Source organism: Passer domesticus, chromosome 13 (genome assembly GCF_036417665.1).
Source record: "Passer domesticus isolate bPasDom1 chromosome 13, bPasDom1.hap1, whole genome shotgun sequence".
Lineage (NCBI taxonomy): Eukaryota > Metazoa > Chordata > Aves > Passeriformes > Passeridae > Passer > Passer domesticus.
Genome location: NC_087486.1, coordinates 6,083,579 through 6,109,282, shown reverse-complemented (window position 1 = coordinate 6,109,282; position 25,704 = coordinate 6,083,579). Strand labels below are relative to the sequence as shown.

The 25,704-nt window shown below is 46.7% G+C and overlaps 1 protein-coding gene and 1 long non-coding RNA gene across 14 annotated transcripts in view; one reads left to right on the top strand and one right to left on the bottom strand.

Moving 5' to 3' along the window:
- Window positions 1–289: 289 nt before the first annotated feature.
- Window positions 290–25,704, bottom strand: part of GLRA1 (glycine receptor alpha 1) — a 41,865-nt gene continuing 16,450 nt past the window's right edge. Inside the window, exons 3-10 of one of the 4 annotated variants that reach the window (XM_064387922.1) lie at window positions 22,147–22,214; window positions 13,161–13,384; window positions 10,461–10,543; window positions 9,686–9,823; window positions 8,724–8,938; window positions 7,993–8,139; window positions 4,524–4,834; window positions 290–3,900 (exon numbers count right to left, since the gene is read on the bottom strand). In XM_064387922.1, coding sequence (XP_064243992.1) covers window positions 3,675–3,900; window positions 4,524–4,834; window positions 7,993–8,139; window positions 8,724–8,938; window positions 9,686–9,823; window positions 10,461–10,543; window positions 13,161–13,384; window positions 22,147–22,214 — 1,412 coding nt within the window. In that variant the 3' untranslated portion in view covers window positions 290–3,674. Of the gene's footprint in view, window positions 4,835–7,992; window positions 8,140–8,723; window positions 8,939–9,685; window positions 9,824–10,460; window positions 10,544–13,160; window positions 13,385–22,146; window positions 22,215–25,704 lie in introns of all 4 variants that reach the window. The other 3 variants (XM_064387923.1, XM_064387924.1, XM_064387925.1) reach the window with 3 other exon arrangements.
- The window catches only part of LOC135280168 (uncharacterized), a 40,852-nt gene continuing 32,897 nt past the window's right edge, over window positions 17,750–25,704 (top strand). For 9 of the 10 annotated variants that reach the window (XR_010347210.1, XR_010347213.1, XR_010347218.1 and 6 more), the window contains exons 1-2: window positions 17,750–17,965; window positions 18,095–18,158. This is a non-coding gene — a long non-coding RNA (uncharacterized LOC135280168). Of the gene's footprint in view, window positions 17,966–18,094; window positions 18,159–24,546; window positions 25,100–25,704 lie in introns of those variants that run through there. The other variant, XR_010347209.1, reaches the window with a different exon arrangement.

Genomic DNA, 25,704 nt, shown 5'->3' with positions numbered 1-25,704 from the left:
AGCAAGGAATAGGGTATTGAAAGAGATTGTCTGTCTTTGGCACAGGGTTAAGAACTATGTTTTATTAAGTAATGGTAGTACAGTACAAAAATATGATTGTATACAACCTTTGAAATATATGGCACCACTGAAAACAGCCTTTTCTCCTTTCATATGTTCCTTTCTTTTCATAAATATACATTGTAAATGCTTCTAAGGTTTTTTTTTCCCTACCAGCACTGGGAAATGAAGTCTTTAAATCATAGTCAAGATAAAGGGAAGCCAACAGTGTAATTTGAATTATCTTTGCTTTGTAAAATGAAAGATCTTCAGAAGAATAAGAAAAAGCTTCCAGAAAAGTCTGAGGAAAACAAAACCAAAAAATGTTCCTGTTTGGAGAATATGAGATTATTCAGCATTTGAAACTGTTTGATAGTTTTAGAAGCCAAGTCCCCCAGGCCTGACAAGCAAAGTCTTCTAGGACAGGAGAATTAGGGCACCACCAGAGCCATGGAGGGAATGACCTGAGTGTTCCCAGGCAGCTGGTGCTTGGCCAAGGCCAAGGCTGAGCTCTGCAGATTGCAGCAGCCCACGTGCTCACTGCTCTGTCCTGGAGCCTCTTCAGCACCTCTCTGGCTTCCATGGCGCTGAAATCCCAGATGGATCAAGTATTAAAGTGGGAGGAACTCCTGTACCTGATCAAAATATATTAAGCTGGACAATTTTACTCTGGACAATTATATTTATGCGTAAGGAAAAAGAATTCCTGCTCAAAAAGCAATATGTTTCCAGCAACATCTGGAAATAATATTTGGGATAAAGCTTTCTTTTTCCAAAGAAGCCAAGTGAATTAGGACCCAGTTTTCTCTCTTTACTGCCAGACAACTGCTGTTTTATTCAGAGATTTTGCTTCTGAGCCTCATTCTTAAGGAAAAATAACAATTATGGAGTTAAATTCCACCAATATACTGGGAAGTTACCCTGCAATATCAAACCCTGTGCATTCTTACTGATGAACATAATTGCTGGCACCATTAAAGCAGCCTGCTTTAAAGATGAGATAACTTATCAAAACGAGTTCTTTTGCAATACAGAGACTAAACACAACCTGTTACAGATGGAGGAAAACGTTTGATTTTGAAAACTACCCAGACCTGCCAGGGACAGTCTAAAGTCTTGTCTGGGTGGTGAAACTCTCTGGCAGGACATCCCTGGGACAGTTATCTCAGCACTGTCACACCTTCACCAAGGTTCCCGTGTGTTTCCTGGTGGGGTGTGAGTGCTGCTCACTGTCACCCTGCAGGCAGCCCTGGGGCTGCAAAATGGCCCAGATGGAAACTGGCAGCTTAAGGAAGAGAAAACAACACTGCTCATGGTGAGCATCAAACGTGCCCAGAGTTTGGCAAAGCTCAACTGGAAGCCAAGGCAGGCTGATAAGAGTGTAACTCTTATTTCAGTCCCTAAACTTCCATGGGCTCCACTGGCAGCTGTGGTACGGGCAACAAACAGCATCTTCCTGATGATTTTCAGTCCCTACATGCCTTATTCTGTGCCAGGAAGTGGCACTGGAGCTCTAGTGAAGCAGCAGCTGTGACATAACTGCATCTGCACCAGGAGGTGTGGGATGAACACGGGATTCTCTGATGTACAGCTGGAGCAGAATGAAATGGAAATGGAAATGCCTTCCTCCTCCTTGCTCTGCTCCTGCCTTCGGTGCTTGGGTTTGATGTAGGACCAAAGCTCAGCTAGGTGGGAAGATGGGGAGTGGGATTTGCTCAGCTACAGGCAGCTCCTTTAGGAAGGAGCCCTGCTGTGCCCTGGAGAGCCAGCCCAGGTAGCCTGGGGGGACAGAAGGTGTGTGAGCCACAGCCTGATTGCCTCACTCCAAAGTGCAAGGTCCAGGCAGCGAGACAGGGCGTTTTTACCCAAACGACAGCAATTTGAGGTCATTCACCTGCACGAGGAAGGAGCTGTGGTATGTGGGTTGCCAAGCCTCTGCTGTGCTGCCGGGCAGGGAAGGAAATTCCCTGGGTTTGCCTTTCATCTCAGACAAGGACACGGCGTTTGAAGCAATCGCAAACCGCAGCTGGCACAGCCGGCCCTGCGCACGCGGGGAGAGCTCAATAATTCAGCAAAAAAGCCCAGAGCCAGCAGCAGACTTGGGCTCCAGCCAAGGCTCGGGACGTTGCCCCAGCATCAAATAACGCCTCTGCTTGAGATCTCCCTGCCTGGGAAAGCACCGTCTGCCAGGGGAGGGAGAGATCCTCAGCCCACAGGTTTTCTGCTGCTCCAGCGGAGGGAAGGGCTGATGTGCTGGCTCATGCTCCCACTGCGTGACCTGGTGACCTGTCCCTGCCTCAGCAGTACAAAGGGACTCAGAAAACTGGGTGGCCTTTGCCAAAACATTTGCCCTTGTCCACACAGTGACAGCTGTGGTTTTTATATTTTTTTCTTCTTTTTTTTCCTCTTGCTATTTTTGTCCTTTGTTTCTTTCTTTCCTTTTTTTTTTTTTTTTTCTTTTTAAAAATTTTTTTTCCTCTTAAACTAAAGTGTTTTTAGTGCTGGTGAAAGGTGCTGAATGGCAGCCGTGGAGATGGATGTCCCTCTACCCAGCCCCTGCAAGCCCTGGTGTTTTCTCTGGTGTTATTCTCCTGGCATCATCCCTGTGCAGGACAGCTGCAGGTCCCAGGCTCCCTTGTCCTCTCACCTTATCCTTTCTGTGCTGGTTGGGACACCCATGGCTAAGCATGACTTCAGCCTCCCATCCCAGGCCTGGGTGCTGCTGACCTGGCCGGGCTGGACCTGGCAGTGCCCCAGGGCACTTTGCTGTGAGCTCCTGCAGCCTCTGCAGGAGGGAGCTGTGTGCTCCCAGCAAGCAGCAGATCCACAGCCCAGCTCAGCTCTGCTCCCATCCTGGGCAGGAGAGGGAGGAGGGTGGATGCACCCTGTGGGTGTCACTTTTCTCTCTGCGTTCTTTGGAGCCTAACCCAGACCTGACCCCAAGTGCTTCAGTGCAGACTGATTGTCTCTTCCTTGGTGCTCTCTTTCACCTCTCTCCCTAAAGTGCAAACAAACACAACGGAGTCCCCATGGGTGCTGCAGCCAGCTCACACCCAGGGGCCCAGAGGGACAAGTGGGACATCAAGCCCTTGGCTTGCCCACAGGCCCCTAGCCAGGCTTTCAAGTAACACCCTAGAGGTGCTTGGCACATTTCTCCCCACCCCAAACACCAATGCCAACCTGTGCTACCTCTTGGGCAAAGAGAAACCCCTTTGCTCACCCCTTCCCACCTCCCTCCCCCCTGTCCCCATCCCCACCAAGCTGTGCCAGCCTCCCCCATCTCTCTGCCAGGCAGCAGAGAGGGGCAAAGCAGCCTGCTCCATCTTCCCATCCGTGTTCAAGGTAAACGCAGCACCAAAATAGATACAAAAATAGAATTTTGGGTCCATTGGCCCAGCTTCACTATTAATATAACTGCTATGAAATGTCAGAAAATAAAAGCTGCTCTCTCTATACACACCTGCCCCCCACCCCCCTTACTGACAGTATTGCCACACGCCCGGTCCTGTCAAAACAAGGCATCAAGATGCCTGTTTTCTCTATATTTTAAATACAATTGCTTCCATCCCCCATTGTAAACAAACATGGCGGAAAGGGGTTTGGAAAAAAAAAAGAACAAACAAAAAAGAACTATTTTAAAAATCCTTCATCGTTTCTAGTGTTCTGAATAATATTTCTGCCTTCTGGGACTTGAATCCTGCCAGGTTGTTTAAAAGGACAGAAGGTACCTGTGATTTCTGATGAAGGCCCTGATGTCCTTCTCGGGTTTCCTTTGGATGCTCTCTGGTGGGGATGACAGAGATAATGTATTTGCTTTCCTCTATGCAAAAGTCACAAAGTGTTTGATCGGCAAACCCGTGACTAAAAAAAGTAAATATATAAAATAAACAGCAATCCACAGCCTCTTTCTTAAGTTTCCCCATCTATCCAGTTTTCAAAGTGCAAAACCTAGAGAATGATTTTCTTGAGGTGTTTTTCCCCTTTTGTTAGGTTTTTTCCCCCACGTGCTTGACTGGAATGGCCTTTCTATAGCAAAAGTCAGATAAAGCATAATTGCAGTAGTTTCTGCACATGGAATCATGAATCATTCCAGTGACTTGAGAATCTAAGCTGTTAATAGGCTAAAAAAGGAAATTTTTTTGTTGGTCTTTTTTTTTCTTTTGTTTTCTTTTTGCATTATAATTAAGCATGAATATATATTACTATATTACACTGCTTGGACTGCTGGAGCAATCCACATCTTCCTATGCTGTAAAACTAACTCCCACCCTGCACTCCCCAGATCGAGAACTTCTTTTCTCCTCCCTGCGCCAGATACCCTCAGTTCACATGATTAAAAGTCCCTCCCAGCCCCCCTCCCCTTTTTTTTTGTGTTTTTTTTTTTAGTAGATATTGCCGCATTCTTAAATTCATGCATTGCTGCATTGCTATTGCACATATATAAAGGACTGCTCGCTCCCTCCCGCCTGCTCCCCTCCCCTCACTGGTTGTGCACGTCCTCTCTGCGGACTATCTTGTAGATGATCCAGTAGAAGATGTTGAAGATGAGGAAGGCCATGGGGAAGCCGATGCGGGAGATCTTGTCGATCTTCTTGGCTCTCTGGATGAAGAGCTTCCTCATCTCCTCGGGGGAGCGGGACGGCGGCGGCACCGGGTTGGCCGTGTTGTTGTTGTTGGCTCCCTTGACAGAGATGCCATCCTTGGCTTGTAGACAGGCTGGCCCCATCCCGTAGGCGGTGAAGTTGAACCTGCCTTCACCAGTTTCGTCCTCCTGGAACAGATTGAGCATGGGACTCTACTTAAAATGAGATATAGACAGTGCACCCTCGCTATAAGGCTCTCCGCTGACAGCGTCCTGCTCTGCACGGGAAAGGTGCTCCCACCATGCCCCCTCCTTGGCACCCTTGGGCAAACCCCCTGCTCTTGGGAGATCAGCCTTATAGAGGGGTGCCAGCTGTGTGGTGCACAGATGCAAATCAGGGGATCCAGGCACCCTGTGGAGAACAGGACTGACTTCCACCCCGTCCAGGTCTTTGACCTATTGAAGGGTTTGTGGCACTGCTTTCATTTTTCCAATTGCATCCCCTGTTTTGCTTCTGCCTCTCCCTATCCCCCCCACCTCCTATCAGCACCTTCTTTGCTTTGCCTGTGCAGTTTCAGCTTGCCCAGAAGGAGTGGGCTCCATGTAACTCACGTAGCCAAAGCTGCAGCTGCTTCCTACAGAGTTACATGGATGTGCAGGAGCCAGGAGCTGTCCAGGAAAAGAGCTCTGCAGGCAGCGTGCAACCAGCCCTCACTCGCCTGCCCACGGCACCCACAGCCATCCCCAGGAGCCAGCTTTTAGGCGAGGAACTGAAGTGTCCTTCTGTGGGCCAGTGGTAAGACATGGCTGCTTGTGGTAATGCCAATTATTGAGAAAAATATAATTTGTGTGCTAATCTAAAGGCAAACAGTGTTGTTGTTTGGGGTTTTTCTGTGAAAGCTTTGCTGGAACCCCAGAATGATTAAGCCTTATTTTATTGAACACAGGGATGTAATGACAGAGAAAACTAAGTTTGGTCCAAGTAATTCAAGCAGTGATTTGCAGAGGCAGTCAGAATCTGAAGTCTCTTGACTTCAGGTCACCAAGGCAAATTGTAGAGCAGCGGCACTAATTACTCATTAGCAGAGGCTGATCCATGCTGTGACCCCCAACACTGACCTAGCAGCTCCCTCCCTTGTAGCTGCCTGCCCCCTGTGCCCTGCTGCCCCTTCCCCTGTCCTTTGAAGAGTGTCTTTTCTGCCCTGCATCCCATGGGCAGCTACATGGGATGAGGAGCAGGACACAGAGGACACTGCCATATCTGAGCAAAACAAAACTACCCAAATAAAATAAAGATCTGGCTTTCTGCAATACTCAGAGCTTATGGACCTTCTCATCATGTCTGTAATGCAGGGGTTCAGGTAAAACTGCCTCTGCTCTTTTCCCATTGCACAAACAAACACTGGCCTGTGTCTGGCTTAGCCTAAACCACTCAATCCTTAATTTACTGAATTTTTTTATCTTTTCATTGCTGAGGGGCCACTGGCTGTGACATTGTTTTGGCCACTGTGGCTTTGTTTTGGTGAGTGGTGTAGCAGGGTTAGAGAAGACAACAGTGCCTTTTTCAAGGTGCCATGTCAAAGGAGAAAGGCAAAGATCACCAACCACACTGGGAAATACACTCCACAGAAATATATTCCAAATACACTCCATGTGGGTCCAATGATGGTGTCATGTTAACCAGACTGGTCCATACCACTGCAACATGTCACTTTTTTTTAGCCTGGTGTGTCATGCCTAAACCAGTCAGAGCTACCCAGACAAGTCAGGACATCAGGACAGAGCAATTAGTGCCTTTGGCAGCTGCATTAGCCCATTTACATATTAGCAGTCAGCTTAGTTTTCTGATGAGCCTGCAAACCTTGTTCACTTAGCTTTTGCAAGTGTTTTTGTTTATGCTTTGCTCCAATTAAATGGCTGTGAGGTTGAGCAGGGACTGTGCTCACAGCCTTGTGTTCAGTGGAACAGCTCTGGCAAATATCTCTTAAACTGGTCTGTGTATTAGTGGCTTTCTTTTCCTTCTTACTGTTTTATCAACAGACTGATCTGCATACAACAGCACAGATCCACAGACGGGATGCTTGAATCCAGATGAAGAGATAAATCCACCATGGAGGCACCCATGTGGGTGGGTTTAGCTCTGCCTCTGTTCAGCTGCATCTTCTGAACCAAAGCTTTGTTGATGTTGGGAGGCAGAGCCCTGTTCTGGTCAAACAAAATCAGTGGGTGCTGAGGGTCTCATCTGTTACTTCTTTTCCCTTGCATTTGTCCAACACTTTTAATCCCTGGTCCTGACTGGGTTGAGCAAAAATGAACAGTTATCTCCTGTTTTGCAGATAAATCTAGAAAAATACAGGGATTCCTGCCCCTCAGCCTCCACTTCCTCCTGGAATGGTAGCAGTTCTGCAAGCATGCACTGTGAACTGCTGCAGGACAGGGGAAAGACTTTTAGTGGCTGGGACAGTGAAACAATGGAATGGGAGAAGGTTTCTGGATGGGATGGATCATGGAAAGTAGACAAATACCTATGAGGAATATTTACGCCAGACCTTGGTAGTCACCTACAGGTTTTCTTAAGATTTGCATCAGCAAAATTGCCTTTGTTTTTTGTCTCCTAGAAAATGTACTGGTTTTTAATGCTCTCTCAAGGGCAGCCTCTTGGGCCTGGTGCTGAAATTTTGCTAAGCCCTTTCCTGATTCTACCAGTTATATAGGGACAATTCTTAGGTGCCTTTGGCCTTGTGATCACAGCCACCTTTATGTTTCTTTCTAACGTGATCTGTGAGGTGAGACCTTTGCTGTTGGAGGCCAGGCTGGGGAGCTGTCAGAGCTGCGTGCATGCTCAGATTGGGATTGGGATCAGCCACGGCAGGTAAGCATGGAGCAGGCTAAGGCTCAGAATAAAGCGCTTTCCTTCCAGGAAGAATTTGCAGTCAGTCTAAGAAGCAGATGCTTTTGGACATGGAGATGGCAGAGACAAAAGAGGTGTCACTTACCTCGGGGCTGCTGCAGGCTGTTGTGATGTGGGTGCTGCTCTCTGACAGACACCCCTCACACCGCCCTGCCTGCCTCCCCCAGCCCTGGCTGCAGCTTCTGGGGAGGACAACTCACACCAGAACACTGCTGTGTGACACTTGTCCTGTTGAGAACAACCCTTTTGGCTAGCAAAACCCAGCTTGCTGGACTCCTGGGGTCAGCAGGCTGTTCGAGCAGGCACAATCCATTGAGGCAGCTCTGCTTTTTGCTGTGTGAGCCTCCTTAACATCTGACCAGACCCTAGGGACTTCTCTGGGGGCTAGTGGCTTGGTTCATCTGACCATGGCGTTCTGCTGGGACAGATTTCACTGTGTCCTTCATGCTTTATGTATTACCTTATGATGCCTCCTCTTCCTTCTGAACCTGAGCAGCTCTTTGTGCTGCCGAGACACGAAGTTGACGGCAGCGTATTCCAGAAGGGCAGAGAACACAAACAGCAAGCACACAGCCATCCAGATGTCTATGGCCTTCACATAGGACACCTAGGAGTCAGAAAAAGAGACAGAAATGGGGTGGCTTCCTTACCCAAATGCATTTTTAGTTGGTGTTTTACCTGGCTGACATCTGTTCTTGGATACCAGAATCTAGCTCATTAATGTCAATGCCTTATCAGGACACTGAAACTCCTCATGGGGTCTTAAGTAGCAATAATTCCACAGCTTTTAATTTATTCAGGCCTTGATTGTGATTGTTTATATGCAAGGAAAACAGTAATCCACAATGCCAGAAGCCCTTCATAAAGGGAAATTCAGTACTGTTATAAAAGTAGGATGGTCAACTGACTAAAAAGCTAAAATGTAGAGTACATGTCCACGTGTGGTTTTTGCAGGGATTTGTAAAGTACAGCTCCTGGTTACTGGGAGTTGTGGTGAGTGCTGAATCTTAGGGGAAGTTTTGCTGCTAGTCATAGAGAATATAAAAATTTTTCAGGATGGGGCTGGAATTTGCTCTGTTTGTCCTTACACAGGAATTGTGCAAAGGCAGCAGGAGGATCTGTGCAGGGATTTCCTTAGGTGCTGTTCCCAAAAGGGGCACGACCTCCCTGGTGTCCAGGGGTGTTCCCCACCTTGGGCAGTGATGCTCGGGAGCCAGAGCTCTGCGTGGTCATGGTGAGCACGGTGGTGATCCCCAGGCCCACACGAGCAGGTGCAGCATCCATGTTGATCCAGAAGGAGATCCAGGACAGGATGACAATGAGAAGGCTGGGGATGTACATCTGGATCAAGTAATAGCCCATCTGCCTCTCCAGGTGGAAACGAGCTTCTATGCAGGTGAACTTGCCTGAGGAGGATGGGAGACACATGGGAGGTTATTGGTAAGGCACAGTGAGCCTCCTGCTCTCAGCCAGTGTCTGGGGATTTTCCTTTTCCTTGTGTTGTGTAAATCAGAGTCCTGTTATGAGGGGAAATGAGCAGCTGTTGCCCAGGGCATGTAGTGATAGGACAAAGGGAAATGCCTTCAAACTGAAAGAGAGAAGGTTTATATTAGATATTAGGAAAAAAATATTCCTTGTGAGGGTGGGGAGGCCCTGGCACAGGTTGCCCAGAGCAGCTGTGGCTGCCCCTGGATCCCTGGAAGTGTTCAAGGCCAGGCTGAACAGGGCTTGGAGCAACCTGGGATAGTGAAAACTGTCCCTACCCATGGCAGGGGGTTGGAGCAATATGGTCTTTAAGGTCCCTTCCAACCCAAACCATTCCAGGATTCTGCAAACATTAACACAGCAAAGAAAACCCTTTTGGCAGTATGTCCTTTGTCACTTAAATTTCAAAGACAAAAGAAGGTTCTAGGAGAGAAGATCACAGCCAAACACCATTGAATTGATGCAGATGTTACCGGGGACAGGAGGGTTTTGCACATTTATGTCCATTAGCTTTTCATTTGCTATATATATAGTTTCCACATGCCTGTTATCTCTGGAAGTGTGGGACGAGGCCAGTCTGTCATCAGACAGAGCAAGAGATTCTGGCAAATGCACAGCCCTGAATTCCTCTCTACTGAACCCCTCAGTTAAGGGTTAACAGCACTGACCTGTGTTGTAGTGCTTGGTGCAGTATCTCAAGTCTTTTTCTTCTTTGAGGATAAACTGAGGCAATGTCAGCCCGTCAGCAACTTGCACTGCTCCTTTTTCTTGCCACTCAAATATGAGATCATTCATTGTGTAGCCAACTGTTGAGAGGAAGGGACAAAAGCCACATGAATCACAGCAAATACTGATCTGGAAAGGGACAGTGTTGCAGGAGAGAGCTTGGAGGCAGGGGTGCATCCTGGCCTTCCTGACAGTGCTGTCATGAATGGGATTTGGGTTGAGGCAAAACTGCTTGTTCTTTTGGTAAGGCAAGGGCAACCACCTCCACTGGAGCTGCAATGGATTTTCTGCAATAAATAACTTTTTTTTCCTTGAATTTGGCTTGCTGAACTGTTTTCTACTGTTTCCAGCTTGACTGCTTTCTCTGGAAGCTTATCATCTTTCCCTCCTTTGGGATAAGCAACATGTACAAGTGGCAGATGTTCATGCAGAGAAAAAAATCCCACTTGCAGCTGAAAGCACTTTCACCTCTCCTGGAAAGTGAAAGGCCAATGTAAAATGAGCAACCCAGGGCTCCTCACATGGGATCTTTTGAGGTTTGGCTTCTCTAGCAAATGTCACATGGGCTAAATGAATGGAAAATCCTAAGCAAGAGGTTCTCGAGCAAGCCTCCAGCAAAGGCTGGGCTGGGGATGGCTGCAGCTGGGAAAGGAGATGGCAGGGGAGAGCAGCAGGGAAAACAGGTTTTCTCCTCTCTGAAATGTGCACAGGACTCACAGCTTTCCAGCTGCATGATGCACGTCTGGACGTCCATGGGGAAGTTCTTCAGGTCCATGGGGCAGGCCAGAGTCAGCGTGATCCTGAGGAGAGAAGAGAGCACAGGAATGGCAAACAGTGGGCACTGCTGGGGGCTGAGCTGGGGGAATGACTGATCATCACCTCTTCCTGCCTGTGCTCTCACTCTGGAGCTGGAAAGCGCCAGAAATGCTGAACATGTGGGTCTGTGACAGCATTCCCAGCAGAGCCTGCTGCTCGTTCCATCGCAGTGCTGTTTGAGCCTGTGTGAGCTCCCTCAGAAACCATTCTGCTGCTTTTCCTGTCCTGCCTCAGGTTCACAGCAGGCTGGGTCAGCAGAAAGTCCAAGCCCGCTCTCTGGAACCCCCAGAGGCATTTCTAGAGACTGGCACTGCTCATAAATCTCTGAACAGAACATTTGTGTGATAAAAAACCACCACAAAGAAGTGTGATCAAGATCATATGTTTGTGTGTGGGGAAAGAAATACTTCAGTGGAATTTTCTGCAGGGAAAATGCCTTGTGCTAAGCCAATATGAACTCCTGTGCCTTCTGAATTTCTGCAGAGCCCCTGAGACCTCTATTTCTGTCTCCATTTTCCACTAGGTGCAGGCTGCATTTTCTGTGTTATATTGCTGTGCTGCTCTGAACCATGATCTATGCTTAAAATGTTTGGTTGGTTCAACAAGCTGATACTAAATGATTTGCTCCAGATAGTTAGACTTGAGTTATTTGGTTTGATAATGTTGCAAATGCTGTTTCCTGAAGTGTTTAGGGTTTTCAGCTTTTTGCCTTGATCTAGAAATAGCAGAATTACCCAGGGGAGAGAAATTAAATTTTTCTATCAGCAGACCTACAAGAAACTTATCAGGAGGGAAAGATACTTTAAAATCTTATGTTGTTAGAAATTCTCAGCTTGAGTTTGGAGGCATGTTGGGACAGAAGATGTGACAATGTCCACCTTCTTGTAAACGCCTTGCCTGGAGTTTGATTATTGCTAGCAGTAGCAAAGAACCAGTTAGAAAATGGCAGAGCACACTGTAGAGATTTTTTATTTTGAAGGGAAAGACTATTTCTCCTTCTGGATACTCTTTGAATTTACAGTGTGCTCTTCTTTCTTTTTAATTTTCACAGGAAAATGTACTTATAAAGAAACCTATATTTTCATTCAGAGATGAGTGAGATAGGAAAGTTGTTCTTTTTAAACAAGAACTGAAATATTTTCACATTTTTGCCTTGAAAATGGTGATTTTCCCATGCTCCCTGCTGAGTCATTGCTCTGCTTGGCAGAGCAACCCCAGGGCTGGGCACCCTGTGCCCTTCTGCCCCTGCAGACCCCTGGAACAGGGCTCTGTGCCATGCTCACTGCCAAGCTGCTGCTGTTAGTTTTGCTCCCTGCCTGGTTTTTAAAACAAAGAACTGTGAGGTTTCCCCATTCAGCCAACACACGTGGCAATTCTCTTCTTGTTTTGGCCATCAGGTCTTTGGGGTGGAAGCACCTTGGTGTTTGATGGAGGCCATCCACTTTGCAGCATTAAGCTGTTCATTTCCCATTTTACAGCTCCACACTGCTTTTCCTTCCCATTGCTGCCCCTGGGAGCTGCAGTGTGGGATGGGGTGTGTGTTCCACAGGCAAATTTACATTATACATGAGGTAAAAGATCTTCAATATAGAGTTAAACTTTCCCAGTCTAAGCCAGTGGAGTTTGATCTTAATTTCATTGGTTTAAAATAAAGTGTGAATGGGGTTGGAAGTGAAGGTGGGGGCTAAGGTTGATTTCCTCTGGGAAATTCAGTGTAATTAGTTCAATTTTGCTGGTGAACTCTTGGATCTAGCAATAAAAGGATATCTGGGAACAGCTAAGCTGAGACAAAGCCATGGGGCTCTACTTAGCATTTTTCCTGACTTATTTTTTTGGGTCAGGAAATGCTGCAGTTTGGAAAACAGAGTGTTCATGAGCTTCTACTGTTTTCACACAGCACAGCTGGTTTTAGGCTTGTACAAGCATAAGATTTCTGAAGTAATTTTACATGAGGGATGTTAAGGAATCTACAAGCAGAAGTCCTTGAACTGAAAGAGGTGAAGATGAATTAAATTCCATCCCAGACCAAGCCTCTGTCTCAATATGCTTTAGCATAGGTCCCTTCCTGTCACATTCACATTTTCTGAAAAATCCCTTCACCCTGGATTTTTCTCCTGAGAAGCTGAAAAGCCTCAGAGAAAAAAAACCCCAATAATTATCTCATTTACTTCTCCTGTGTTTTACACCTTTAAAATGTGCTTAGAAATTGTTTATCCACAGGTGATTGTTTTATTGGTTTCTGCTGTGAGTTATTTTGACTTATTAGCCAGTCAGTGCCAAGCTGTGTCGAGACTCTAGAGAGAGTCACGAGTTTTCATTATTATCTTTTTAGCCTGCTATAAGTACCTTTTCTGTATTCTTTAGTATAGTATAGTGTTCTTTAATATACTATAGTATCATAAAGTAATAAATTAGCCTTCTAAGAACATAGATCAAGTTTATCAGTCCTTCCTTCATCTAAGCACCCTGCAAATGCAATACTTTCCCACCACATTGCTTCATCACTGCTAATTGAATGATCTCACACCTTAAAAACCCCTAAATTTCCCTTTTCCAACAGCATGCCCAAAGACTTGGACGACCTTGGTGGAGTCTCCTCACCTGATGCTGTAGAGGACGTTGCCGTTCCGGGAGATCCTCAGCAGCTTGTTGTCCGTGGTAATCTCGTGGAAATGGGCTCCTTTCTCGTTAGCAAAGAACAGGTCAGGCTTCCAGATGGAGTCCAGCATGGAGGGGTCCAGGTCCAGGGAGTCGTCGGGGTACTCGTTGTAGGCCAGCCGGGGGTCGTTCCACTGCTGCCGCAGGAAGATGTTCACCCTGTAGTCCTGCACACAGACACACAGCAGAGCTCAGAGCAGCCTCAAGGCGCTGGCAGCTGGGGAGCACACACTAAAACCATCCTTAAATGAGCCAGACCATGTCCAGGCCTATGGCTCCCAAGCTGTGCCAAGTGGTTTTGGTATTATTCCTCAAGGAACTGTTATTAATTTTTAGCTTTGTAGCTTACGGCTATGGCATAGCATGAGCAGCTGCCTGTCCCTGCATCCCTCTGTTACAGCAATTGTCAGCTGTGTGGGAAGGGCCAGGACCTCTCTGTCTGGACCCTGGGGCTGCAGAGGCAAGGATGGAAAGCAGAATGGCCACTGTCAGCAGCAGGAGGTTCCAGGGGGGAAAGAAACTGAAACCAGCTTCCTTTCAGTGCTGGACTGTCCCATATTGTGACTATCTGTAGTTCCCCCAGCACTGGGAAAGGAAAAGGTACAGGGAGACAGATTGTCCATGAAACAGAAATTCCGTGTGTCTGCTAATACAAGGATAACTCAGATGAGCTGATGGGAGCAGCTGCCCTTGGTTAGAGTTTGTGAGCAGGAGATGGATGTGCATGAAGTCTGCTCTCCTAATCCTGGGCATTCTGGGTTCCCCTCTCTAATGTCAAAATGCCATAAAGGCAACAAATTTTATAGGGTGACCATCTTCCTTAATTGAAGGTAGTCCCTCAGCACTATGCAAAATTATACTTGCTCCATAACCATAAATTCCCCAGGTCAAGGCTGGCTGCTGAGACTGAGTTCAGACACTACTGAAAAATTAGGGGCAGTTTCTCTTCTCCCTGTCTGACCAACAGCTTCCCATACTCCTTTTCTTCTGACTTTCACATAAGAAAGTGAGCCAACAAATTGAAATGGGGAGAGGATGTGCCAGCTATCAGGAGAGGGATGAAAGCTCCACAACCATAAATTAATTGACATTTTCTAAGTATAGAGGCAGACTGCGTCTGAAGAGCAGCATATAATAAACCAATTCCACTGCCCAGGCCCAAATGAATAGTCCTTCTCATGATTAAGGGTTTATTTGCTGCCTTTCTAATATAAATGTACTTTGAAGACTTTTATTAGGACACAGTTAATGGAGGGTGTCTGATGTGCTTGCTGCTGTCTGATACCTGCTGCAGGCTCTTGGTGAGAGGCTCCCCTGACTCTGCCACCAGCTCTGTTCTTTCCATCTGGAGAGCACAGAGCTCTGGAGTTGAAGGGTGCCTGTATAGGAGAGACTTTCTGATGCTGCTGCCTCAAGAGCTCACTTGACTGTGAACCTACAGCCTCTTGTCAGCAAGGACACAACTCTTGTGGTGTCCAGAGGCACTGGAGGGTTGGGAGAGGATGTTGCAGTAAGGTAGAAAAATCATAAAGAAAGGTTTCATAAAATCAAGCCTGCTCCCCTGGAACCAGTGTTGGCCTTGTCAAAGCTAGCACTTTGCAAGTTCTCATGTGAAGCAAATCTGGTGGGAACAGTTTAACATAACAATCTATTCCTGGGTAAAAACAACCAGCACCTGTATAAACTGTTTTTACACCTTAGATAGAAACATGAAAACTGTCTCTTATGAACAACTTTCCCTGCATGTACACACCAGGGGTTTGAGTGACCAACGAATACAGGATAACAACTTGTGACTAACCAATAAAAGTTGGCAAGAAAACTACTGACCAATTGGAGTCCCACACAAGGTCTGTAAAACTGTATAAAAAGGAGTTATTTGAATAAAGGATGGATTTTTTCCACCATGAAGAAAACGGAGTCCCGTGTGGTTTATTCCCATAAGAGGATTGTGTTGGGTGCTCTGTGTTTTGGACAAGGCAGTTCTAGCCAAGCACATGGTCTGGAGTTTGTTTCAGGCCACTTGGTGCCATCTGCACCCTCGGAGCACAGGAGCTGCTAATGACATTAATGATTGTGACAACAGCAAATGAACCACAGACTTGACGCTAAAAGGAGCAGACCTCTGAACACAAAAAAGAGTTGCAACACTCTTTCCTTCTGCTGATATTCCAAGTGTCACCTTCACAAGTCCTAGTGCATCCCTCTGACTTAATTATTCATCTCTGTCGACCCTGGATAATGTGTCTGGAGGAAATGTGAATAGCTGGGGACAGCTGGGGACCAGGGCCTCAGCAGGGGCCAGCCCATCATGCAAGCCTGGAAAAGGAAAGGAGCCATGAATTCCCACTTTCCACAGCAGGCAGCAGCTCCCAGAGCTACCTGTATATTTTCAATTCTCTCTTTTCTGTGCATCAGGGTCTGCAGCCATTGCAGTCAGGGGAAATCAATGTCACTGACCTAATAGGTAGAAAGCAAAAGGTTGTTTTGCTTATTCAGCTACAAATAAGCTGGATGCTAGCAGATCAGCTCCAGTTTGGGTCTTCTGTCATGTACGACACAAATTAAACTCATGTTTGGAAGAAACTTCAGTGGTAGCTGCCCAGAAGTGTGCTCAGCCTGATGGAGTAGTAGAAGGGGGGAGGGAATGGAGCCAAATTCCCTCCAACAGCCTGAGTTACTGTGGGTAAGCTTTGTTAATGGAGTAAATTCACTGCTTCAGCTCCAAAACTTGCCAAAAGGACAGGAAAGGGTGGGACAGGAGGTGCTGAATTGTTTATGTTGCCACCACAGCAACAAACCACAGGTAGAATGATATCCATAATCTTTGTAACCATGAGGAAGCATCTCAATTTAACACAAATGAAAATTAACCTCTTACAGTGAGAAGGGCCCTCCTAACTCACCTCCAGAGTGACAGTGACCTGCCCTCATGTCCTGCTGAGAGCAGTCCAGGGGCACCCTGTGAATGGGTGGTGGGAGGAACTGCCCCACTGCCACCCCGGGGATGTGCAGCAGCGTGGGGAGTAACTCTGGCTTGTTTTACCTTGTGTTCCTCCTTTGGAGACAAGTGTTAGCTGTGGATATTTTTTGTTTTGGAATACAGAAAACAAGGCTTTTGTGCTGTGATATAAAAAGGGCAAGGACGTAGAAATATGATACATGCACTGAATGCAATTCTCTGGCCTTGCCATTTCAGGGCATTAATATTTTACCTCTGTGTGTGCATTTATGCAGATCTTCCTTCTCAGGGAGTTTACTCCACAGTCCTGGCCTGCTCACTGAGAATGTGGTTTTCTCCCAGATGCCTTTGTCCTTATGTCATTGCACTGCAGTGTTGAAGGTTCTGAGCAGCCTTTTAGGTTTCTTGTGTCGAGCCTTATTTGAACACAAATGTAAAACCAAGCACTGTGACTGCAAACTGGACATGACACTGCCTGAGGAGCCAGCAGAAGGCACGGGGAGCAGCCAGGGTATGTCTGTGCTGTGACACAGGCTAAGAGAAGGGTTGCAGTGTTCTGTTCCAGCTGAGCATCCTCTGTGCTGGAAGCTTTGTCCTCAGCATTGCAGTCAGGCTGAGAGGTGATGAGCCAAGCAACACTCACTCCTTGGCTACCTGGGGAGATGCAGCATTTCTCCTGGATGCTGTATAGGAGATCTTAATTAGCATCCCCAAGAAGTTCAGTTATTCCTAAATAATGGACAGCACTGGCCAATTTCTGATGTGAACTTTCAAGCAAAGAAAGGTTTGACTGGTGCTGCAAACTTGGAAAAAAAAATAAATTCTCATGCTCCATATCCTTCTTAGCCCTCACATTCCTCATTTGTGTGCCCATCACATCCAGGCATTGATTATCTTGTGCAGCCTGCTCCTCTGGCTGGCTTGGGAGAGGGGAGCAGCAGCTCTGTGCAGTGAAGGCATTCAGGAGCTTTGCAATTTGGCACAAAGGCATTTTACTCCCAAGGGGGAAATGACACAAGGCAGGAAGAGAATAACTGGAGTGATCAAAGTAGTTCAATTTGATAATGCTGAAATGAAATTCTGCTTAGTGACCTCTCAAGGAGACAAGGAAACAGGAGATCATTTGAGACCTTCCCTTCCCAGGATCCCAGAGCCTTGACATCTTGTGCTGAAAGCAGAGGAGGCTGGAGGCAGGGCTGAGCAGGAGGGATGGAGCCCCTCAGGACACTCCATAGCTTTCCCCTCCTGACACAGGGGCTCTGCCAGAGCAGCCTCTGCACTGAACAGTCTTGGGGAGAGATTTCCCCTTTGATAAATTTACATTTTGCTGGTGGAAAAAACAGGGTAGAGAGACTGATCTTCAGAAGGGGATTCTGGGACCCCAGCAGAGCATGAGGGGATTTGTGAGCATTGAGTTAATTCTCTAGAATAGGAATGAACAAACACTTTGAAGGCAACCTGCCTTGTCAGGGAGGTACAACAGACTGCAAGCACACCAAGCACACCAGGAGCAGCCCCAGGAAGGTTTAATAGCCAAGCAGCCAATTTGAAGCCTGTGTGAAACCACACCTAGGCTAGGGGAGGAGGATTCTGTGTCAGAGAAGGGCAGGCACCTGGTGAGGGGTGGGAGCAGTACCCTGGTGCTTAATAAATGTGGGGATTTTTATGCTGGAACCCAAACCAGAAAGATTTTCTGTGTCTTCCTCCAAAAAGTGGGGGATATCTATCTTTCTGAGCTAGTAGAGCTCCTGGGATGTGAGCTGTAGCCAGCACCACGATTGCAAATGTAGGTATTTAGTAGTGGGGTCTTGTTTTTCAGCTTGGGGGGTTTTTGTGTCCTGGTATTTGAGTTACACAGTTGTGTTTCATGGCTTCTTTTTGCTGTTTTTTCTTTTCCCCCTCCCTTCTCCATTAGTGCACAAACTCCAATCACAGACAGCTGGAACACTGCAGGTCTAACACTGAGATGGCAGCAGACTGTGAGTAGCTGTGAAAACCTTTTCATTTTGTGTTGTGTGACTTGTTAGGTGCTTATCATCTCTGTGGGACTGATGGCTGGGTTTAAGAATGACTGACTGGAGGAAATTTTGCTCAAAACCTAACTTCTGCTATGGGCTTTATGCATTGAAACTCATATATTTTGCTGATTTTGGAGTGAGTGGGGCCAGTATTAAATGTGGGACCCAAGTTCTTCATCAGAATCTCTGCTGTACTGTGAGCCTTGATTGAATTTCCTGGTCTGCTTTGCAGGATGCTTTGTTTTCTCATTGGGAATCTCATGTGCAGATGTCTCTGAACAAGCACTTAACATTTGGACAGTTGCAGCCTCCAGCTTCTCCTGTCCCCAGGAGATGCTGGGAGCTCAGTTGTGGCTGTGCTGCAGCTGGCTGGAAGGTCACATTTGCTTTGCTCTTTTCAGATGAGATAACTATGGCATGAAAGCAGCAAAAATGAATTTGCATATTTACACTGTGTCTAAGGGAGGCTGTGCTTGCTCTTCTGTGATTTTTCTTTCTTTTTCAGTCTCTTTGCTGTGTGTGGGTCTTTTTTAAAAGAAAAGTCTAGTAAAGCTCATCCTGAGTCCAGCTGCTGGCATTACTAGGTGATGATATAAAAATGTATTCTTTCTTCTCCCCATGCCTCCACTGTGTACAAAATGCTCCCAGCTGGCTAAGCCAGTGGAAGGCCACAAAACTGCAGCTTCCACTGGAAGAGTGAGCAAGGGCAGCACTTAATTTCAAGTTTGCTGTTATAGCAGGGAATTTGTTAATGAAATGCTCAGATAATCCTATCAGTTGCCTTGTGCCCCAAAGAAAAGCCAAAAGCTGGTGCAGTTTATTCACTTAAAACCCAAGACCTGTTCCCAAGGTGCTCCACTTCCATTTATTTGGAATGAGGAATTTGTACTTTTGCTATAGGTTTCATAGTCTGGTATGGCTGGGGAGTTGTTTATGCTTTTGAACAGCAAAAAGGGATTTAAGAGTTTGTGTTTGGGGGTTGTTTGGTGTTTGCCATTATAAGAATTGCAGAGAGTGGCTGCCTCTTGCACTTGTCCTTGGGAGCCCCTTGCTGTTGGATGCACTGGTGCAGTGATGCTTTGGGACAGGAGCTCTGGCTGCTGGGGTTGGTCCTGTCCCTCCCCTTGGAGCACAACAAGGGATGTGTTCCAATCTCAGCCTGCCTTGTCCTTAGAGCTCCAGGCAAGAGGGGCTGGGTACAAGCTCTGAGCTGCAATCCAACATAAATGTCCCATCAATTATGTGCAGCACTAGAGGGTTTTTTGTTGGGTCTCCAGCTCTGCAGGATGCTTAAAGGAGTTGCTTCCCTTGCTCTAAATCAGCTCTGCCTTAGGAATTCAGTTTGGTAGATGACATTGGCTTTTAATTTCCGTTAAATTCCCCCAAACCTTGCAGCAGTTTTCAGATCTTCATTTCTTGCCTTGTTCATTTTGAACCTTTGTGGGGCAGGTAGCAGCTTTCTGCCCACTCTGGGCAGTTTGTGCCTTCTCTTGGCTGCAGCTCATTTTCTTTCCTTCTGAGGTTTGTAGACCCAGCTGTCTACATCAAATACCCGGGTTTTTTTCTATTTTTCTGTATTTTCTCCTCTTCCTCTATCCTCCATGAGGCCTCAAGCCATAAGTGAGCACTCTCCCTGTAATTTTTCCAATCCTCTGCATGGTGAGCTCATGGTTTGCACTGATTTGTGATATTCAGGCAGTGTAAACTTAGAAGGGAGCAGAGTATTTTCTCTAGGAAGTATCAGCCCACTATGGAGATATTTTAAAGCCTTCTCTAACTGCTTGTGGGGTACCCATAGAACCCTGTGACTTAGCAGGCAATAGTGTAATAGTAATGAAATATAAGGTGATGAAGTACTCAGACCTGAATCTGACCAGGCTTAAAGTGCCTAATGATGGGGGTTAAAATGAAATTTTCTTTCTCTTTCTGGCCAGTGAAGCAGCTGGGGGAGTTTTGCCATCATCAGTCCCAGGGGTCATTTATAGGCTATGGCTTTCTTTCAGGTAAAACACTGATTTGTCCCTCTCAATTTTCAAGCTTCCACCCTTCCTCTGATATTTGACCATTTGTTTGAATTCAAAATGGTCAGGCCTGTCTCAAAAACCCTTCAAGACAGGACAGTCTGCTCTTCCCAGAAGCTGTTTGGGAGCTGACACTGCCTGTTTGTCCTGCTGCATCCTCAAACAGCAGGAAGGGACTGGCTGCTCTGCAGAGCAAATCCCAGGCTACAAATCCCCAGGACCTCTCCAGCCTGCTGAGATCTCCTTTTCAGCTCTTCCAGTACCTGTGTTCTTGTGTTGCTGTTGGTGTTTACAAGCAGAGCTGCTGCTCCCACACAAGAGCATTAGCTCAGGCTGCGTGCTGCTGCGTCAGCCTGACATCTGGGCTGGCTTGTCAGAGCTGCCTCGGATATTTCCAGGCAGAGCAATGTGCCCACAGGGTGTTCTTGGGCTCCTGTGGGGATTCTTTTTTCCCATGGAAGATTGCCTATGAAATGAGTGGCATCTGGAGATGATAGCAAGTCCCTGCAGCGTGTCTTGGAGGTGAACTGCATCTCTCTTGTGCTAGTCTGTGCTAATTTTATGGAGCATCCTGCTTACAGGGATCATGTGGCATCTTTGGCTGCTCCAGTGCATCTCGCAGCGTGGGACAGATGCACTGAGAAACACTTCAGTGGGATGTGCTCTGTGCATTGCACAGATCCTTTGAGGGCTTGTCCTGCTCCCTCACACTCTGGGCTGGTGTGCAGGAACAGCATTTATTGCCTGTAAGGCCAAAGGAGGTAACCAATAAACAGTAAATTAGGAACAGATGTGTATTTCAGTGGCAGTTCTTCCTCTTTTGCTTTATATACCAATGAATCCACGCTGCACTCCTCACCTGTGAGCTCTGACAAATTCTGCAGGCCAGGTAGGAAATCTGTTTCCTTGTGCTTGGACAGAATAACAGCTTTTGTTTTCTCCTCCACTACCAGAACTAAACTGTCCCAAACCAAATATTTCCAGCAGAATGATGGAGTGTCAGAAGAGACTTACAACCTGAGCTGTATGGCTGTGCCTCTCCTCTGACAGTGGTGTGCATGCCAAGTAATTTGTTCAAGTCAAGGGCTGTGATCTCTATGCAAAGCCTAAATCTTCCTGCCTGAATGCACAGAATGCCTGAAGCTGGAGCCTGGCATTCTTCATTCAGCATTTTTCTAGAAAAAGAATTACCAGAGGGTAATTAAACACCATATTTCTGGATTATCTTTAATTAGCACAGCAGTAAGGCACAGTACCTCCAGAGTTTTCCTTTGCTGTTCACTGGTTATGTCACAACCAATCTTTAATAGTTTTCAGATGGAGCAATTATCTCCTGTTCTAGTGATCCTCTGCTCCTAGTGCCTTGCCAATTAGATGCAGCCTTTAGCCATGCTCACTAATTTTGTATGAAGTGAGCCTTAACTCAGAAATATTGGTTTTGATTTTCTACTAAAAATCATTGTCTACCAAAAATGTCTCCAAGAAAACAATCATTGTGGTCTTTAATAATTCTCTTAGTCTTTGGGAATTTGAAATCCTGGTGCAAGCTGAATTTGAGTTCAGCTGATTTGCCTTCTCTTTGAATCCAGATTAATTTTGGATTTATGCCCACTTAAACACAAAGTATCTGTAACTGTCGCTGAGCTTGGAGCCTCAGGCAAATCTTCAGAAAAAGATTATTTGTTTTCCTTTCTGACCCTTGTCCTTTGCTCATGGGGTGTTTTTATAAGATGCAGATGGAGACTCTGTGATTTTCAGCTACACGAAATGAGTCTTTTTGACCATTAATTCACTCAAACTTTGAGTAAGCTTGGGAGCACTGAGTGTTTTTCCCTGGTCACTCTGAGGAGGAGGGTGATGCTGCATTTTCTGGGAGTGCAGTGAGGCAGAGGCAGTAGCTGAGCAGCTGTGCTGTGATTTTTACTTACCATAGTTGTTTCTGCAATCGAGCCAAAGCTGTTGATGAAAATGTTGCAGCTGACGTTCACTGGTGGGCCTGCATGACAAAACAGATTGGAACAGCAGTTCAGGGTGTGCTCTGCAGGGTTTCCAGTCTGGAGTTAAAACCTGCACTGGGAATGGGGTGAGCAGGGGAGGAAGGCCTGGGTGCCCTGCCAGGTCCAGCCTGGGTTCTGATGCTGCTTTGACACCAGAGAGGGCTCGTGCTCTGCCTCTGCTCCCCTCTTTGACAGTGTTTACAGATCTCTGCTCAGATGAACAGGAATAGATCAGAGCCAGCCAGGACAGTCTCTAGATGTCTTGACCTGGCTATATAGGGGTGGTAATTTCACCTTGAGTTTGATAGCAAAGTATCCCAGAAAGGGGCTGAGAGATAATTGACTTTTATTTAGAGCTGTACTTATGAAATAATCCCTGTTCCTGAACTAGGATGATGCTCTCCCTTCAAAGCCAGTGCAGCAGGGTGAGCTGTAGGGATCAGGCTGCTAAAGCAGCAAACACCCCACATGGTGATGGTGGTGTTGGTCGACACTGCCTGCTTGACCCTCTGCATCCTCAAACAGCAGGGAGGGACTGACTGCTCAGCAGAGCAAATCCCAGGTTACAAATCCCAAAGATCTTTCCAGTGTCCTGAGACCTCCTTTTCAGATGTTTCAGTACCTGTGTTTCTTGTGTTGCTGTGGGTGTTTCCAAGCAGAACTGTCTGTAAACCCCAAACCCCAGGTGAGGATCCTGATCCAGGCTCTCACAGCTGGGTAGGAGAATTCAGGACTCTGCCAGCAGGAATTGTCTGCCTGTCCTGTTTGAGCAGAAGGTAATCCTGGTCTCTGGGCCATGCCTCTCCTGGGCTTGATTTGCTTTCAGACCAAAGATTTGTTTACCCTGTTCATACTGGAGAAGTTAAGGGGTCACCAAAGGAAAGGAGTAAAGGGATGACTGTGGTTTGAGGGCATGGGGGTCAGTCTGTGTGGTACTGGTGCCCAAAGGTGTGACTGGAAGTGTTTCATAACATTGCCTGGGAAATCTGAGGTGGAAATGCTGCATTTCCACAGAGGGAGATGCCAAGAGCTGCAGTTCAGCACAAAGCAAAATGCTGGGGAATATTTTGGAGCCAGGGCATACCTGGTGCCTGGCAAACCTGTGGCTTGCTCACACATAATGAGATGATTTTTTGTAGAGGGTTGAAGCAAAAGGGGCCTCTGGAGGCTGCCCAAGGCTGCTGTGGGCAGTGCCCAGGGTGTGGTGGAGAAAGGCAGCCCAGGCAGAGAGTAGAGACACTGCCCCAGGGACCAAGGTCCCTTTTTCACCGGGAGTTAATCCCATATCATCCCTGAGACAGATGCTTCTGTGAAGATAAGATCTGTGACAGTAGAGAGTGTGGATTTTCAGATTATTCCCCCATTTTTTATGAAATCAGGGATGGTGTCTGCATTTCAAGCACTGCCTGGTGGCTCAGCCTGGTGGGGGAGTGATGTTCCTGTTAAGGTCACATCTGCAGTCTGGCAGTTGCTGCAGCATGAAATACTGGGGGGGAGGAATGGCTTTAACGAGAGCCTTGTGCCTCTAATCAGTGCAAACTTCCTCCTGTGTGGAAATTAATGGATTTTCCTGATTACTGAGGAACATTTAGAGCTTGGTTTTCTTCTCTTAATTTCTTCCCTCCTCTCCTGCTTTGGCCTCCTCTGAAAGTTTGTGGCTGTCCCCTGCAGTGATGCTCTCTGCTGGGTTTTCTTGGTGTGAGTCCCAGGCAATCTGAGCAGGCTGTGTCTAACCAGCACTGCCAGCTCAGCAGCATCTCACACTGCTCAGTCTGTGCAGCTTTCTCCAGACTCTTAAACACTGGCATGGCTTGAGCAATCAGACACAAAAATTTGTCTTTTTTTCCCCCCTTGCCTTCACCAACCCCTCTTATCCAGAAGTTTATCCATAAGCTGAAAGCACACAATTATCAGGCTTTAGTACTTGTTTAATCCCTTCTGTTGAGCTCAGGGGCATGGTTTTGCTCTTCTGGATCCATTCATGAACCACATAAAAGCTCTTTGAAAAGGTGATTCCCCTCCCAAAGGGCACAGTACAAGGAAAGCACTGAGCTGGTCTCCTGGATGGCTGCACATGCTCGTGACTCTGACAGGTGGGGAATATTTTGGTCCCCCTGCTCCTGATGCAGAGCTGACATGAGGCTGAGTGTGGGGTGGGTTTGGCCCCTGCATGTGAAGGCTCCCTGGGGCAGCCCAGCTCTTGTTGAGGCACTGAACTCTTCTCAGTGTATCTAATCCCTGCAGGATTTGGTGATTTTTGGTACTTTTTTAGCTTGTGAGAGGCTCTAGAAAATTCCCTGCCTGCCACTGAAATATTCCCCCTCTCTGCAGGGATGCAGCTGTGGAGGAATGGAGTTTTTCAGCAGCAGGGATGAGGGCACAGCCTGGGTGAGAGATCCCCTGCCAGGCTCCTCTCTGTCCCTGCTCGAGCTCCTGACTTCATCCACCAGCTGAAAACCCAAATGCTACTTATTTGTTCTCAGGATGTGAGTCTGCAGCTTTTCTGTAAATGCTGTAAAGTCTGGACTTAGCTGTAATCTTCTTTTTGTTAATCTTCCCCTCCCCAAAAATCAATCTGATATGGATCTTCGGTATTATTTTCATTTAGATCTAAGCAATTAAAATGTCCTTATGAGTTACTGCAGTTAATTTAAATGATGTGCTTTGAGAGCTACAACCCCAAGCTCTGTAAAACACCTCCTATGCCTCCCATATAAATTGGAGCCTGATTTATGTGTGGGAGGCTAAGCCAGCAAAACTGCCCTGAGGGGAAGGTGTAGTTCATTGAAATAAAACTGAAATTAAATTATCTCAAATAAAAATGCAATACAGCTGCCTTCAGCAGGAAGTGAATGTATACATTTCATTAAATATTAAAGTTTAATTTGTGTGTGTGCATAATTTAGAGGTAGGCAGGTTTACAGGGTGGTATTTTAACTCCTTGTGATTTGGATAAGAACAGCAGTGTCTTCTGTTGCCTGGTTGGTTACTGGGACAGAGTTTCCTACATTTCTTTGGGTTTAAATGCCCAGGACAGAGTTTATTGTTCAAAGCTGGGTGCCAGGTGCTGTCACCAGTGATTAATGGGTCCGGGGAATCCTGTCAGCCCTGCCAGTGGCTCCAGGGGAGAGGGAACTGGTTGCAGGAAACAAAAGAAGTCAACAAAATGATCTTTGGAGATGGCTGGGCAGTGGCTGAGAGGAGCAGGTCCTGCTTTATCTCTGGATGATGTGGGGCCAAAGAGCCCCGGGGAAGGTGAGCTCAGTTAAAAAGAAAGGAAAACAAAAAATCATAAAATGTTTTGAATTGGAAGAGCCCTTAAAGACTCTCCAGTTCCATCCTCTCTGCAATGTGCACGGACATCTTTCATTAGACCAAGCTGAAAAAACCCCACACTTGCCAGAAGGGGTGTTTTGAGGAGAAAAGAGGTTTTGTTGCCTCTGCCAGGGTTTGATTCAGTGCTGCTTGCTTGGCTGCCATGGAATATGG